The sequence below is a fragment of the Lutra lutra genome, chromosome 6 (assembly GCF_902655055.1).
Source record: "Lutra lutra chromosome 6, mLutLut1.2, whole genome shotgun sequence".
In the NCBI taxonomy this organism is placed as follows: Eukaryota; Metazoa; Chordata; class Mammalia; order Carnivora; family Mustelidae; genus Lutra; species Lutra lutra.
Window position 1 is genome coordinate 109192611 of NC_062283.1, and position 15741 is coordinate 109208351.

General features: G+C 33.8%; 1 protein-coding gene across 5 annotated transcripts in view; it reads right to left on the reverse strand.

Annotated features, from left to right (window-relative positions):
• Positions 1–15741, reverse strand: part of SNX14 (sorting nexin 14) — an 84969-nt gene that overhangs the window by 51787 nt on the left and 17441 nt on the right. For 3 of the 5 annotated variants that reach the window (XM_047732117.1, XM_047732118.1, XM_047732115.1), the window contains exons 2-7: positions 14581–14701; positions 12942–13018; positions 12782–12860; positions 8993–9036; positions 6603–6690; positions 2676–2760 (exon numbers count right to left, since the gene is read on the reverse strand). In XM_047732117.1, the coding sequence (XP_047588073.1) occupies positions 2676–2760; positions 6603–6690; positions 8993–9036; positions 12782–12860; positions 12942–13018; positions 14581–14701 (494 nt within the window). The remainder of the gene's footprint in view (positions 1–2675; positions 2761–6602; positions 6691–8992; positions 9037–12781; positions 12861–12941; positions 13019–14580; positions 14702–15741) is intronic. The other 2 variants (XM_047732116.1, XM_047732119.1) reach the window with 1 other exon arrangement.

Sequence of the window (15741 nt, forward strand, 5' to 3'; positions counted from 1 at the left end):
TGGCCACTCTATACTTTCTGCTCAATTTTTTTTATAAACTTAAAACTGCCCTAAAAAATAAAATTTAGGGCGCCTGGGTGGCTCAGTGGGTTAAAGCCTCTGCCTTCAGCTCAGGTCATGATCTCAGGGTCCTGGGATGGAGTCCCGCATCGAGCTCTCTGCTCAGCAGGGAGCCTGCTTCCCCCATCTCTGTCTCTACCTGCCTCTCTGCCTACTTGTGATCTCTGTCAAATAAATAAATAAATAAAATCTCTAAAAAATAAAAAAGAAAATAAAGAAAAATGTAGGGCACCTGGGTGGCTCAGTCAGTTAAGCGTCTGCCTTCGCTCAGGTCATGATCCCAGGGTCCTGGGATTGAGCCCCACATAGCTCCCTGCTCAGCAGAGACTCTGCTTCTCCTGGGCCCTCTGCCTGCCGCTCTGCCTACTTGTGTTCTCTCTCTAGCTCTCTCTGTCAAATAAATAAATAAAATCTTTAAAATAAATAAATAATTTAAAAAATAAAATTTATTGAGGCTCCTGGCTGGCTAGTCAGTGGATCATGTGACTCTTGATTTCTAGGTTGTGAATTTGAGCTCTATGTTTGGTGTAGAGATTTAAAAATAGAATCTTTAAAAATAGTAATAATAATAATAGGCCGCCTGCATAGCTCAGTCAGTTAATGTCTGCCTTTGATTCAGGTCATAATCTAAGGGTCCAGGGATCAAGTCCTGCATCAGGCTCCCTACTCATCAGGGAGCCTGCTTCGCTCTCCACCCCTCGCCCCTGCTCATGATCTCTCTCTCACACTGTCTCTCTCTCAAATAAATAAAATCTTTTAAAAATTATAATAATAAATTTACTAATAAAAAACCCCCTTCTATCTTTTTTTCTGATAGTAAAGTACCCTTGACAAAATGGCTACAAGACAATTGCTATCTTCTAATTTGTTTTTGCCAGTGACAGCACAATATTTTTAAGTTTATTTTCAATTTAACAAATTACACATATTCAAACTTCTACTTTTTAACTATAAGTAAAGCTATTTTTAGTTGTTATAAGATGAAAACAGAAAAAAATTTAAATATAATTTGAAATGCTTCTCACAACTGAGGAATTATTTATACCAAAAACAAATATTTTATTTGTTTTTATTCAACTCTGCCTAGACCATAATTTCCCCAAATGAACTGCTTATATTAACTGATATGATAAGGGAGGGAAAATTAGTTCTGTACTCAAAGGAATTTGGGATGTGGGAAGTTAAAAACTATTTAAATAGTTAAAACCACTTCTTTGCTGCAAGACTACTCAGAGATTTTCGTACACTGGTATTAACTGGGAATTTCCAGAAGGGGAATATAATGTGTAATAATTACCAGAAAATATGACCATATGACCAATATGAAAATTTTCATTTCAAAGAGGTTTCAAAATATGAAACCTCTTCTACACAGTTACTACATGGAGTAGTATGCAGCATTAACAAAGAATACCAAAAACACTGGGAAAGCACTCACAAAGAATACCAAATGCAAACATAAGGAAAAATCAGTTTTGCAAAGAACCAAGTATAGAGCACAGAAGTAATTTTTTTTTTTAAGATTTTATTTATTCGATAGAAAGAGATCACAAGTAGGCAGAGTGGCAGGCAGAGAGAGTGGGGGAAGCAGGCTCTCTGCCGAGCAGAGAGCCTGGCGCAGGGCTCGATCCCAGAACACTGGGATCATGACCTGAGCTGAAGGCAGAGGCTTTAACCCACTGAGCCACCCAGGCACCCTGAACACATAAGTAATTTTTTTAAAAAATAAAAATTCTGTTTGCTCTAAGAGCAAGAAAAGTCCCAAATGAAGACTTCTTTTTTTTTTATTTTTTTTTTAAGATTTTATTTATTTATTTGACAGAGACAGAGATCACAAGTAGGCAGAGAAGCAGGCAGAGGAAGGAAAGCAGGCTCCCTGCTGAGCAGAGAGCCCGATGTGGGGCTCGATCCCAGGACCCTGAGATCATGACCTGAGCTGAAGGCAGAGGCTTTAACCCACCGAGCCACCCAGGCACCCACCAAATGAAGATTTCATTCATTCAATAAGAAATGAGAAAATGTTTGCTATGTGAAAATCATGACAGTATAAAAGGCCAGGATATTCACAAAAACCTACAAATAGGTGATCCCAGCCAACACATAATACACAGAGACAAGAGTAAATTAAAATATTTGGCTAGGAAGTACTTAAATATAAAATTTAGAGTCTATAATGGAGTCACTAATTTTTTTTTTTTTTAGTAGAGAGATAACATGAGAATTGTGGTAGTGTGAAATTAACATGGTAGCAATATATAGGATGGGCTGGAATAGGTCAAAACTGTTGAAATCATTAAGAAGGGAAAAGGAGAAGGGATGTGAGAGATACCTCAGAGGGAGTATTAAAGGCAACAGACTATCATCCAAAAGAAGATGAAAGTCATCAATATTATATCTAAGAGTTAACTAAGTATATTTTAATTTTCATAGATTTCTGAGTTTTCACAATCACTTATACAATAAACAAAGTACTGAAAAGGATTTTGGGGTAAAGGAATACTTGCACATCATTTGTGAATATCAGTTAATGCATCAGTAATCATACTTAGGTATTTAAGGTAAAAGTTGGTATATAAAAAAAATCACTCAGACTTTGTAGTAGAAAACTTTATTACCTTTCTGACTGGCTTTAACTATCACCTCTATATGCTTCATTGCTGCTTTTAATAGTTTCTTGGTTATAATAGATGGAATATCCACCTAGAAAAATTCAACATTAAAATAAAACTTTTTAAAACAATTAATGAGTTACAATGGCAGGAGCACTAAATTTAAGATACTGGAACACATGATCTTAAAAATTAGAGATATTATTTAAAATCTTTCAAAAATGTAATTAAAAGTGCTTTATATTCTTAGATCATACTAACTGCAACGTTAGACAGTTTATCACACTAAAGAAAATATACCTTAATATGCATGCATTATCTATACTAAATTTCTCCACAAAATAGTATCTTTATTCTTGATTTCTTTAATGTGTTTCTTTTAAACACATTGAAAGAAAAATCTCAAGTAACATATCATCCCTTTGGGGCCATAAGTTTCTGTTTATTAAGGTTACTTAAAAATGAAGAATTTTTTATTCAGCTTACAAGATAAATCTTGGTTTTAAGCTAGATAGAAGCATTCTATTTTGGAATAATATTGTATTTCATGATTCCCCACAGACATTTTTCACCTTGAAGGCTGGAAACTGTAGTGACTATGATAGCTTAGTGATGGAGGACTGAAGGCCTATATGTACGCACATAAGAGAGACAAAAAATAACTAAAATTGAATTGCAAATGAAATGAATCACCAAAAAGCATGTTCACTGGACTTTAAGCACAAAACTCAACACATTTTCACTTTATCAAAGACATGAAAAAATTGCAGCATAGCAAAGTTTTGTGTCAACGTTTCAATTATTTTTAAATTCCATATTAAGCAAGTGATAGGGAATCACAGGCTTATAAATCTAGTAAGTGTGATGGATCATAAACCCCCAATTTTTAGTGATTTACCAGTAAAACCCAGAGCAGTTTACAGATATCTTTTAGCTATATAAGATCACACATATTCAGTAAGAGAGAATATTTTTGTTGATAATATAATTTGTTGCAAAATAATATTACTCTTCATTTCTCTCTGGCTTCTCGTCCTCAGTGACTATAGGTTGCTGTAATATTTATCAAATAAATAGGATGTTTTCATTTTCAAACATTTGATAAAATCTTGGAGAATACTCACGAAAATTTTCCTTTTTTAAGATCCATTTTAGAGACCTCAGGTCATAATCAAAATGGTAAAATAATGGGCTCACCACTAAACTTAAAAAAAAAAAAAATGTACTTTGTTTTCATTATCCCCAAACTGCCAATTTACATTATTTAGGCAACGCTATCAGGGACAGAACACTGTACTAAGAGCAAGATGACCCGGCACAACTGTTGGCCCATCAACTACTACTTCTAACACTTTGACAAAGGTACTTCCTATAAAATGGGTATGATAATGACCCACTTATCTGCTGGGACAGTGATGCAGATAAAATGAAAAGAAAGGATAGAAAGCTTAACCATCCAGAAAACAGAAGAAAATATTTGCAAATCATATGTATGAACTCTTACAATTCAATAATACATAGACAACCCAGTGAAAAAATAGGCAAATAATTTGAATAGACATTACTCAAAAAAAAAAAAAATACAAATGGCCAATAAGCAAATGAAAAGATGTTCAATGTCATAAGTCATCAGGGAAATGCAAATCAAAGCCACAATGATACCACTTCATACCCATTAGGTGTGGTTAGAATAAGAAAATGAGATGATAGCTAGTTCTGACAAGGATATAGAGAAATCAGAACCCTCAAATACTACTGGTGGGAATGTAAAATGGCAGCCACTTTGGAAAAGAGTCTGGCACTTAATCAAAAACTTAAACAGAGTTACCATTTGATTCAACAATTATACTCCTAGGTATATACCCAAGAAAAGTGAAAACACATATCCCTATAACCATCAAAAACACTTGCACACAAATGCTAGGGCAGGATTATCCGTAACAGCCAAAAAGTGGAAATAATCCAAATGTCTATCAACTGATGGATAAATAAACAAAATGTGGCATATCCACACAATGGACTATTATTCAGACATAAAAAAAGAAAGAAGTACTAATACATGCTACAACATAACATGGATGAACTTTGGAAACATTATGCCAAGTCAAAAATAACCAATGAGAACAGGCCACATATTACATGATTCCATTTATATGAAATGTCCAAAATAAATAAATCTATAGAGACAGAGAGTGGATGGGCTAGTGACTAGATCTAAGAGCATGAGAGAATAAGGATTTATGGCTAAAGGGTATGAGGTCTCTTTTTGAGTGATAAAAATGTTATAAAATTGTGGTAATGATTGTGTAAATCCAGGAATATGCTAAAAATCACTGAATCATACATTTTAAATAGGTGAACTGTCTGGTATACAAAGCAGACCTCAGTAAAGCTGCTACAAAAAAGTACATATAATGCAATCCAAGTATGAAGTACTTTGATTTTAAAATCACTAGGCTATCACAAAGCCTAACAGAGCAGAGCTATTCTACTAAGTAATACCTATAGATAACTTTATTGTAATGAGTCAGCTTTTTGATCAATTTTATTTGACTTCCTCTAAGTTGTAATTTAAGTGGCTTATCATCAACCAATTGATATTTTTTACCGAATCTTTTATTCCAATTTTAAAGTCTATACAGCTGCCTTAGACTTTTATTAAACAATATGATTAATTTTATCCACTTTATTCTATTTACAAAATAGTAAAACACTCATACAAAAAAAAAAAGGTGAACAGAAAGAAATGCCCAGAAAGAACCAAAAATCAGCATCAACCCACCATAATAGTAAGTTAACAGTGATAAGGTTATGTGTCCTTAATATACATATTAATAAGCTTTAATAGGTGATCTTTGTTTTCAATGTGGAAAAATACCACATATATTCTTTTCCAACCTCTTCCACTTGATTATATAAGAAAAATAATTTCTCATGTAAATAAGTACTATTTTATAAAATGACTTTTCATGGCTGCACAATTCTATAACTGGCATGTACTATATTTTAATGGACAATCTTATCATTAGACATCAGCTTTTTTTCAGTTTTCCTTATTATAAATTATACCACAATGAATCTTTGAGCATACATTTTTATATACATCTCTGATTATTTCTTTAAAACATATTAACAAAAACAAAATTAAATTTGGCAGTATAGACATTTTTAAGTCTTTTAATAGAGATTATCAAACTGCCTTCCAGTGTAAGAATTACACCAATTTGGATTTGTACTTGCTTTGCCTGTTTCCCCACAATCACCATTACTAGACATTATCATTCTTTATCGTTCCCAATCCGACAGGCAAGAGAGTAGCATCTCATCAAAAAACAATGTTTATTTGAAGTAGACAACATATTTTCAGTATTTATTGGTCATTTTTCTATTTTTCTTTTGTGAACTGCTTATTCATATTTTTTCCCTGTCTTTTCTATAGTGGTTGACTATATTGTTAATTTCTCTAAAAAGTATAGAAACATTTAGCAAGATTTATCTTTATTTACTAATTACAGATATATACCAATTCTATCAAACTGACAAGGCAATATACAAACATGTGTATCTACAGCCAACACACTGTGACTGTATATAGGCAAAGACCCAAACATAAACATAATATGGCTTAAATTTCTTTTTAAAAAGTAGATCATAGTCATCGCCATTTACTCATTAAATTCATCTGACAGGAACATGACTTTTTTTCCTATAGCTGTCTTTTTATTTCTAATTACCACAAGCCAAGATATCTAAGCATTAAAGAAAGTAAAATTTATCAATGAATCAAAAGTGACCCATTCATCTTTTAATCTAAAAAAATTAAAAGTGAAGAAAAAATATAAACAGCACAGGATAAAGTAAAACTAAGATTTTTTAAAATCTCTAGTAATAATAAAACCTCCAATTCCCAAATTTCTCATTATAAATATTTACCTTGTGAATCCTTCGAATTAAGACAGATGCAAAAAACCGTAATGTAATTCTCAGTTCATCAACAAAGGACTCATCATCTGTTACATCCCTTCAATTAAGGAGAAAAGCAAGCATTTAAAAGCTCAGAGAAATACACAGCCTACTCCTCCTAGAAACCAAAGAAAGTTTAGAACTTCCTCTTTTTTTCCATTTATGTTTTCTTTGCTTTTTTAACAAATAATATGTTACATTACAGAATAAAAAATAAAAATGTACAAAGAAAAAATAGACATCTCCCATAATTCTAATACCAAGACATAATCATTATTAACTAAATTGTAGTATATATTTCCCTGTAGACAGCTACATGTACAAAGTCATATTTTTACAATACTCCAAACATTTTCTAAGCATTCTCAAAGTAATTTATAAGAAATAAAACAATAATTTTGGAGGAGTAACAGAATTAATACAAAATTTTTAATTAGTTTAAAATATTTATAGTTAATAATATAAACTAATTCTAAAAGGTAAAAAAAAATGTGTTCTATTTGAGAAAGAAAATTAACTAAAATGCAAACATTTTTAAACAGAAATTTTGACAACCTTTATCTGAGGAACTACTTTTCATTTTCCTGAAGCCATGAGGTCCCTGAAAGAATTAGGACACTTGCCTACTCAAAGCAAGCAAGAAAGGTATATATAATGGTATTATCCTGAACTTGAAGATGGTGCTATTAAGTCCCTTGGCAGAATAACAAAGATAATTGTATTAATCAAGCCTCCCACTATTAACCCCAGGGAAGTGACTATTTCAGCATCAATAACTACACTGAGGAGAAAATACATACCTTATCATTTAGAAATACAGCCAGCTCTTATGAAGAGTCAGGACATGGCATGGGGGTGGGGGGAGTCTTCACAAGAGGATTCATTTTACAAAAAGACTTACTAACAGCTTTACTTAAATGGCAAATGCCCTATATTTAAGATTAAATCCAACATAAAAATATTAATTTTCATAGCTTTTCAGGAAAATATAATAAAATGGATATTAAGTTTAATACTATAGAGCATCTTGCCTACTAGCATTTTTTAATGAGAAAATTCAAAATATATAAAATTAGGATAGATGCCTTTAAATATTACATCTATAGGTCATATAGGTGTTAAGTGTTCAATTATGTAACTAAATACATGATACTTTTTTAAGACAACATTTATTTATTAAATATATATTGTGAATTTCTGATTCTCAAATTAGATTAATTTTTCAGATCTAAACTATTTTCTATATCCTGCAAGGCACAGGGCACTTGTATGTCCATCGCAGATATTAAAAACAAGTTACTTTGGAAAAATCACTAATATTTTAGGAAAATTCTATTAAAATTATCTTTCAATTTAATGAAACATCTGAATATAAACTTTTCCTCTAAATGTACAATTATTTCAAATGTAAAAAGTGCATATAAACTATTAAATCGGGGCGGGGCGCCTGGGTGGCTCAGTGGGTTAAGCCTCTGCCTTCAGCTCGGGTCATGGTCTCAGAGTCCTGGGATCGAGTCCCGCGTCGGGCTCTCTGTTCAGCAGGGAGCCTGCTTCACCCTCTCTCTGCCTGCTTCTCTACCTACTTGTGATCTCTCTCTCTCTCTTTGTCAAATAAATAAAACATTTAAAAAAAAAAAAAAACTATTAAATCGGGGCACTTGGGTGCCTCAGCCCCCTGGGCACCTGCCTTCAGCTTGGGTCATGGATCTCAAGGTCCTGGGATCGAGGCCTCACACTGGGCTTCCTACTCAGTGAGGAGTCTGCCTCTCTGTATTCCTTTGTCCCTCTCCTCCCATTCCCCACTTGTGCTCTCTGCTCTCTCTCTCAAATAAATGAATGAAATCTTTAAAAAAGAAAAAAACAAAAACAAAAACAAAAAAACCAACAAAGAACCATGAAGTACTTCCCAAATCACTTAAGAATATAAAATAAAATAAAATAAAATAAAAATCAGGTCACTCCATTTAGGAGTGATGAGGAATTCTCTAAGCTAATTTTCTTTCAGAAAGCAGCCAAGGGTTTCCTTCTTTGCTATCACTAAACTGTTAGTTGATTACGTACATCTATGGTTCTTACTAGGGCCAATCATGCCTCCCAGGTAACATATGGCAATCTCTGAAGATATTTTTGGTGGTCACAAGTAAAAGGATGAGGGGCTGCTACTAGTATCTCATGCAAAAAGGCCAGCAGTTCTGCTAAATATCCCACAATGCACAGGACAGCCCCCCACAACAAAGAATTATTTGGCCTAAAATGTCAATAGTGTCAAAGCTGAGAAATCCAGGCCTACAGTGGTAACACTTCATCAGCACACTTAATCGTATTCACTAAAGAAAAAAGGTCTTACAGAGAGAACTTACCTGTACCATGGATAAACAAAGTTTTCCAACACTAATTCAAGAACCTGCATAAAAATTAGTTTTTAAAGAAAAATCAAATTAATTAACTAATTCTAGGAAAATAAACCATATGACCAAGTAATGTATACTACCAAAAATCAATTTTATTATCCCAAATATTGACATCTAGTATCATACTTTCATATGACATATACTGTCAACCTTACATGGTTATTGCGATGATCAAACAGAACATATGAGAAAACTCTTTGAAAACCATGAAAGTCCATAAAAAGAAACAATACTATTAGAATGACATACACACATTTCTAAACATTCCCACAATTAAAAAAAAAAAAACAACAAACTTAAATTGTTCCTGACTCTGAAGTTTCACTGAACTGAAAGTTCTATGGAAAGAAGGAAAATAATAGGTTAGTCTTATGAATTCCTAACTCTCTCTACAAATCAGTATTCCCAGAATAAAATGAAGAAACAAGTAGGTCAGACTTACATAAGGGGTCAAAACTAGCTATCAGTGATTGCTTCTGAAGTGACTAAAAGGGACTCTGAGGGGGACTTCTGAGGTACTAATAATGTTTTGTTTCTTGATCTGGGTGTTGGTTATACAGATATGTTTACTTTGTGAAAATTTTAGCTGTAAATTAAAAATCAGCATATAAGTTATAAATGAAAAAGTAACAAAACAAAAGAAATCTGGGTGTTAAAATTTCCATTTCTTAACTGTGGGTGCAGTATTACGTTAATTTTTGAAAAGACTTGCAACAGTGGGCAGTAACTTTCTAAAGCAGTTGGGAGGGCATCTAACAAAGGTATCTAACCTGACTGTAGGCTTATATTCCTTCTCTGGCAGTAGCAAGGAAGGTTGTAGATTCTTTAAATATTAAGGCAAGATTTGGTTTTGTATTAAAAAAACTAAGCACAAAAAAAAAAAAAAAAGAAAAGAAAAGAAAAGAAAGAAAAACTAAGCACTTAGTGATACCAGTTGGGAAAGTAAGACACATAGAAACAGGGATATGACACAAAAAGGACACCAGAAAATCTGCTATTAAATACTTGGTCTTACTTTAACCCCCACATCCAATCACCAAATATTATTGATTTTACTACCTACATAGCTCTTTTCTATAGCTCCACTGTTCAGTCCTTATCTTCTCAACCTTATATTGTAGCAAGAGCTTCTAGTCTCCCTCCTTCCAAGCTAGCTCCCATCCATCCTCCAAGAGCTGCCAAAGTAATCTAAAACATGTATCTGAACACCTCAATCCCACGCATAAAACCCTCAATTTATCAAACCACAATATAGCAAAGTAAGAAAAGTGGAGCTGCACTGATTTTGAAGGCGAGGGAGAAAGCTTCCTGTTAGCAGCTGTGACCATTTACTTCCTTTTCACTTCTCATTGTATCCTCTGAGTCATATCTGAAAACTCCAGTTACACACTTCAAAAGTCAGTGACTTCTATGATCAATTAAACTCCTTCAGCAAGGCCCTTTAAATCTTTCAATGATCAGATTTCTAAAGAGCCATATAAAAACTGTCTAAGAACTAAGCCAGACCCAGGTTTTAGAGTAAGTTCTACTACCAGCCAGGGATGAACTTGAGAAAATTAAAACCCTCTAAAGCCCAGTTTGGGCACCTACTTTATAGGCTGTATGATTTCAAGAAATAACTTAATTAGTACAGTGCCCAATATTCAGCAAGTAACCAATAAATATTAGCTACATAGTGTCTTCAATGCCCACATCCTTTCTCACATTTGCCCTTCATCTTACTGAACACCTTATTCAAAGCCTCCCTTTCCTTTCAAAAGCTCTTCCCAAACCCTAATATACCCTTTCCCACACTATCAGTCTGGCAAACTTCTAGTCATATTTTCTGACTGCCCCTCACAATAGTTAGGCATTTCTTCCTCTGTATTAATAATATACATTGTACATTTCTTCCACTATTGCCAGTATTCACATTACATTGTATTCAACTGTTTATATGTCTATCTCCCCTCCTAGACTCAGGTTCCTAGAAAAAAGGAACCATATCTTATTTCTCCTTTTATTCCTGGGGCCTAGTCCAGTTCCTGCTTATAGTAAGATCTCAAAACATGTTTTTAAATGTTGGAGCTAGTATTTACTGAAAACCAGTATGGGCCAGGCAGTAGGCCAAGAGCTTCATATAAGTTTGTTCGTTCTCTCTTTCTTTCTTTCTTTCATTCGAAATGAATGAAGTGAGGCGCCTGGGTGGCTCAGTGAGTTAAAGCCTCTGCCTTCGGCTCGGGTCATGATCCCAGGGTCCTGGGATCAAGCCCCACATCAGGCTCGCTGCTCAGCAGGGAGCCTGCTTCCTCCTCCTCTCTCTCTCTCTCTCTCTCTGCCTGCCTCTGCCTACTTGTGATCGCTATCTGTCAAATATATAAATAAAATCTTTTTCAAAAATAAATAAATAAATTTTTAAAAAAGAAATGAATGAAGTGTCAAAGATCCACAAATAATACTCTTGCTAGAAGTCTTATGTTCAACAGACCTCAAATCAGCACTCTGTAAGAGAAATGTAATATGAGCCACATATATAATCTTTTATTTTCTAGTAGCTACATTTTTTAAAAGTATTAAGAAAACAGGTAAAATTAATTTTATGATATATTTTAATTCAATATATCCAGAATATTATTTCAACATGTCATCAATAAAATGTATTATAGGATATTTTACATTCTTTTTTTTTTCTTACTAAATCCTCAAAACCACAACTCAATCTGTGATACATTTCCAAGTGTTTATGAACAGCCACAGCAGCTAGGGGCTACCATATTAGATAGCAAAGTCTTAAATCAAGGAATCCTGAAGTTGAAAATGAAAAAGAAAAAAGAAGAAATTAGAAAAAAAAGAAGTGCCAAGGGGCACCTGGGTGGCTCAGTGGGTTAAGACTCTGCCTTCTGCTCAGGTCATGATCTCAGGGTCCTGAGATCGAGCCCCGCATCAGGCTTTCTGCTCAGCGGGAAGCCTGCTCCCCACCCCCACCTGCCTCTCTGCCTACTTCTGATCTGTCAAATAATAAAATAAAAAAAATTTTTAAAAAAATGCCAAGAGTTTTGGCATTTATGCAGCATGCTTTTAGCCAAAGGATACAAATTAGGAAAAAAAGATAATGAAGCAGGATTCAGATGCCTAATGCTATTCTTCAATTAATTAGCATTCAATTTAATTCAATATATGTTTATCAACTACTAACAACATATCTGGCACTATACTTGGTGCTGGGAACAACTCAGACCCCATTTACTGCCTTCAAGGACTTAACTCCTTTCTTAGATCAATGGGGAAAACAAGTTTCTAAAAGAAATAACAAAATACATGTTACCAAAAAGTATATATAAAATGTCACTGTAACAAAGATAAGGGTGAACGCTCTCTATTCCTACACTACAGGGAAACAGTGAAAAGTCTCCCATTCTCTGCTCTACCCTTTAGCAAGTGCCAAAACTGGGATAATTTAGTAGGACATACTTGCTCTGTCTAACTCAGGTATTACCCTACCATAAAGATGACTACTGTTATAAGAATTAAGCAATATCTAGGTAAAACAGTGTTGTCTTTGGCTAAAATGTCCATTTAAATTAGACACAGGATCCAAAAACTTCTATTTTATCACCTGAGTCACATATTTCATAATAATCAACTACCTAGTTAAGAATTCATTAGGTGGCATATATTAAGATGTTCCACAATTAAATTTCCATTAGTATTTAATATATTCTGCTTGGGCATATTTGGGAGTGTTATTAAATTAATTACCTCTGAGAGAGATGCATCAACCTTGGAAGAAATTTTCAGATCTAGCCATGGCTGGTAGTTTTCAAGTAGTAAGGAAGGCCTAAAGAAAATCATACAATTAAATTGCCTAAAATCCAAAATGTAATTGGAAGGATCAACAAATAAAAAATGTTTAACTTACCTATGTCGTTTACATTTCACTTTACCACAAACAGCACAGCTACGACCTTGAGGAAATAATTCTTGAAGTCCTAACTGCTAAAAAAGGGAAATGAGGAAGGGGAGAGATTTGTCTTAGTTTACATATAATCTTTACTAAAGAGAATCAACTTCGAAAGCTTATTAATGTATAAATTGAAAGAATATTTTTTAATTATTATTAGTCTGCCATAACACTGAAACCATTCTTTGTAATAACTACTACTGGCTAAACTAAACTGCCAAATAAGAGAGGAAAAAAATAACTGATAAAATGCAATACTTAAGTCAAATTTCTAAGCATATAATTAAGGTCAGTTTTTATGCTCACTTATTTAAAAAAAAATTCAATCTATATTTGGAAATGATATTCTACTTCAGACATATAAGAAAAAACTATTTTCTATTTCCCCAAAATGTTAACTTCAATGAAAGGAAAGATATGTGACAACTAGTCATGTTTCTGACCAAATATGTGGCACCACTTTCCTCTGTGCTTTTTCTGAATAGAAGTACCAACAAACCTAAAAAGAGGGACTGTATCAACTCAAAGAATTATTAAGCAAGACTTCAAGATATCTACACACTAGTGACTTTGCCTACTAGACACAGATTCAATACAACACCACCATCATTAAAATGAAATTTTAAATATACAAATTATTTTGGTTAAGCAAACTACATGATTATTTGTCTCTTGAAGACATTTAGGAAATTAACAGCGTGGGATAAGTTAATTCAGAGTTCCCTGTGTCTGTGTCTCAGAATCACCTAGAAAACTCTTAACAAGTACTGATTACAAGGCCCTAACCAAGAACTATTCTATCAAAATCTGATGAGAGAGCCTAGGAATCCTTTTCTTTTTTTTTTAAAAGATTCCCCAGGTGATTCTATTGTATAACCAACTTTGGGAACGTGTTTTAATTTACTGTCCTCATAGTTAATATGCAGTTAGAGGACACTCTATAATTATGGATTCCAACTTTCTGAGAAGTTTGTATTTTCTTTTTATAGCTCGTTGTAGAGCTGTATACCTTAAAAATATACACATATATAAATTTCATTTCTAATTATGTTCTGATGTCTTCCATTATTAAATAATACCAGATGGATTTTTTTTTTTTAAATCATTGCTTTAACATGCTTTCAGTAATAATATCAAACAGCATAGGTAATACATACTACTCTTAAAAATAAGAACACAGGGGGGCGCCTGGGTGGCTCAGTGGGTTAAGCTGCTGCCTTCGGCTCAGGTCATGATCTCGGAGTCCTGGGATCGAGTCCTGCATCGGGCTCTCTGCTAGGCAGGGAGCCTGCTTCCTCCTGTCTCTCTGCCTGCCTCTCTGCCTGCTTGTGATCGCTGTCAAATAAATAAATAAAATCTTAAAAAAAAAAAAAATAAGAACACAGGGGCGCCTGGGTGGCTCAGTGGGTTAAGCCGCTGCCTTCGGCTCAGGTCATGATCTCAGGGTCCTGGGATCGAGCCCCGCATCGGGCTCTCTGCTCAGAAGCCTGCTTCTTCCTCTCTCTCTGCCTGCCTCTCTGCCTACTTGTGATCTCTCTCTGTCAAATGAATAAATAAAATCTTTAAAAAAAAAAAAATAAGAACACATAAATTTTACCTTGGGTTTGTATTTTATTGTGAAGAATATATTTGGTAAGAGAGAATCCGGCCCCAAAGAGCAATAGAATGTAACAACTCCAGCAACAAATGACCAGAAGATCATTAAAACATGAAGATACCTTAGAAATAAATGAAAATAATTATTATAACCAAAAAATATATAAAACTTAAGTTGTCCCCTCATTGATTTGACAAGTATTTATTAAGCACCTACCATATCAGACTGAAGACAGATCTTTAACCCACTGAGCCACCCAGGTGCCCCCAGAAGACAGATCTTTAATCATGATGCCTGTGATGTATTTATTTAATTATAAGGATCACAGAATGCATGCTATCAAATGTTCATTTCACTTAAAGCATAAGAAAGTATAAATTCTCAATATTTTATAATTTGGTACCTAGGTTGTTATGTTTGACTAGCTATACTACAGTGCTCCAAATACCTTCCAATGATATGGTAGTATTCATCAAAATTCTGATTACCTTTCATTAAATAAAAAAATTAATACTAAGTGCCCATTATTTTGTGCCACCCAGTAACAGGCTAGGGATACAGTCAGGAATAGCACTGCCATGATCTCTATATGCATGGAAAACACTGTCTGATAAGTAAGTAAATGAGTACAATACAGTGTGAGCATGTGTACTATATTAAGACAGAGAAAGCAATACATGATAAGGGAACACCTCAGGCAGAATATACAACCCAAATTTAAAAGGAAAGAAAATCTTTTTTCAAAGAAAGCAACTCTATAGAAAAACTTAAAAGAGTAAGTAGGAGATATCCAACAGAAGAGAATGGGGTAGAGAAATGAGGGACTAGGGAAGAGGCAAAGGAATTCAAACTTGGGAAAACTACACAAACTAAGATCTGAGCACAGCTTGAAGGAAGAACTGGCTTTAAGATGAAGCTTTAAAAAAAAAAAAAAAAAAAAAACACAGGCAGAAGCCAGATAATATGGTGTCATAAAATAAGTCATGTTAACATGTCTCAATACAGGCAGTCCTCATATTGCACAGTCCTGATAAGCATAAATTTCCATTACCATGATTTTGTAAAACACCAGTCCCCCAACAACACAGTTCAAATTCCAATTACCACATTATGTTTATTAACTGGTAACTATATAAAGCACAAACTTTAGTGATAGTTCTT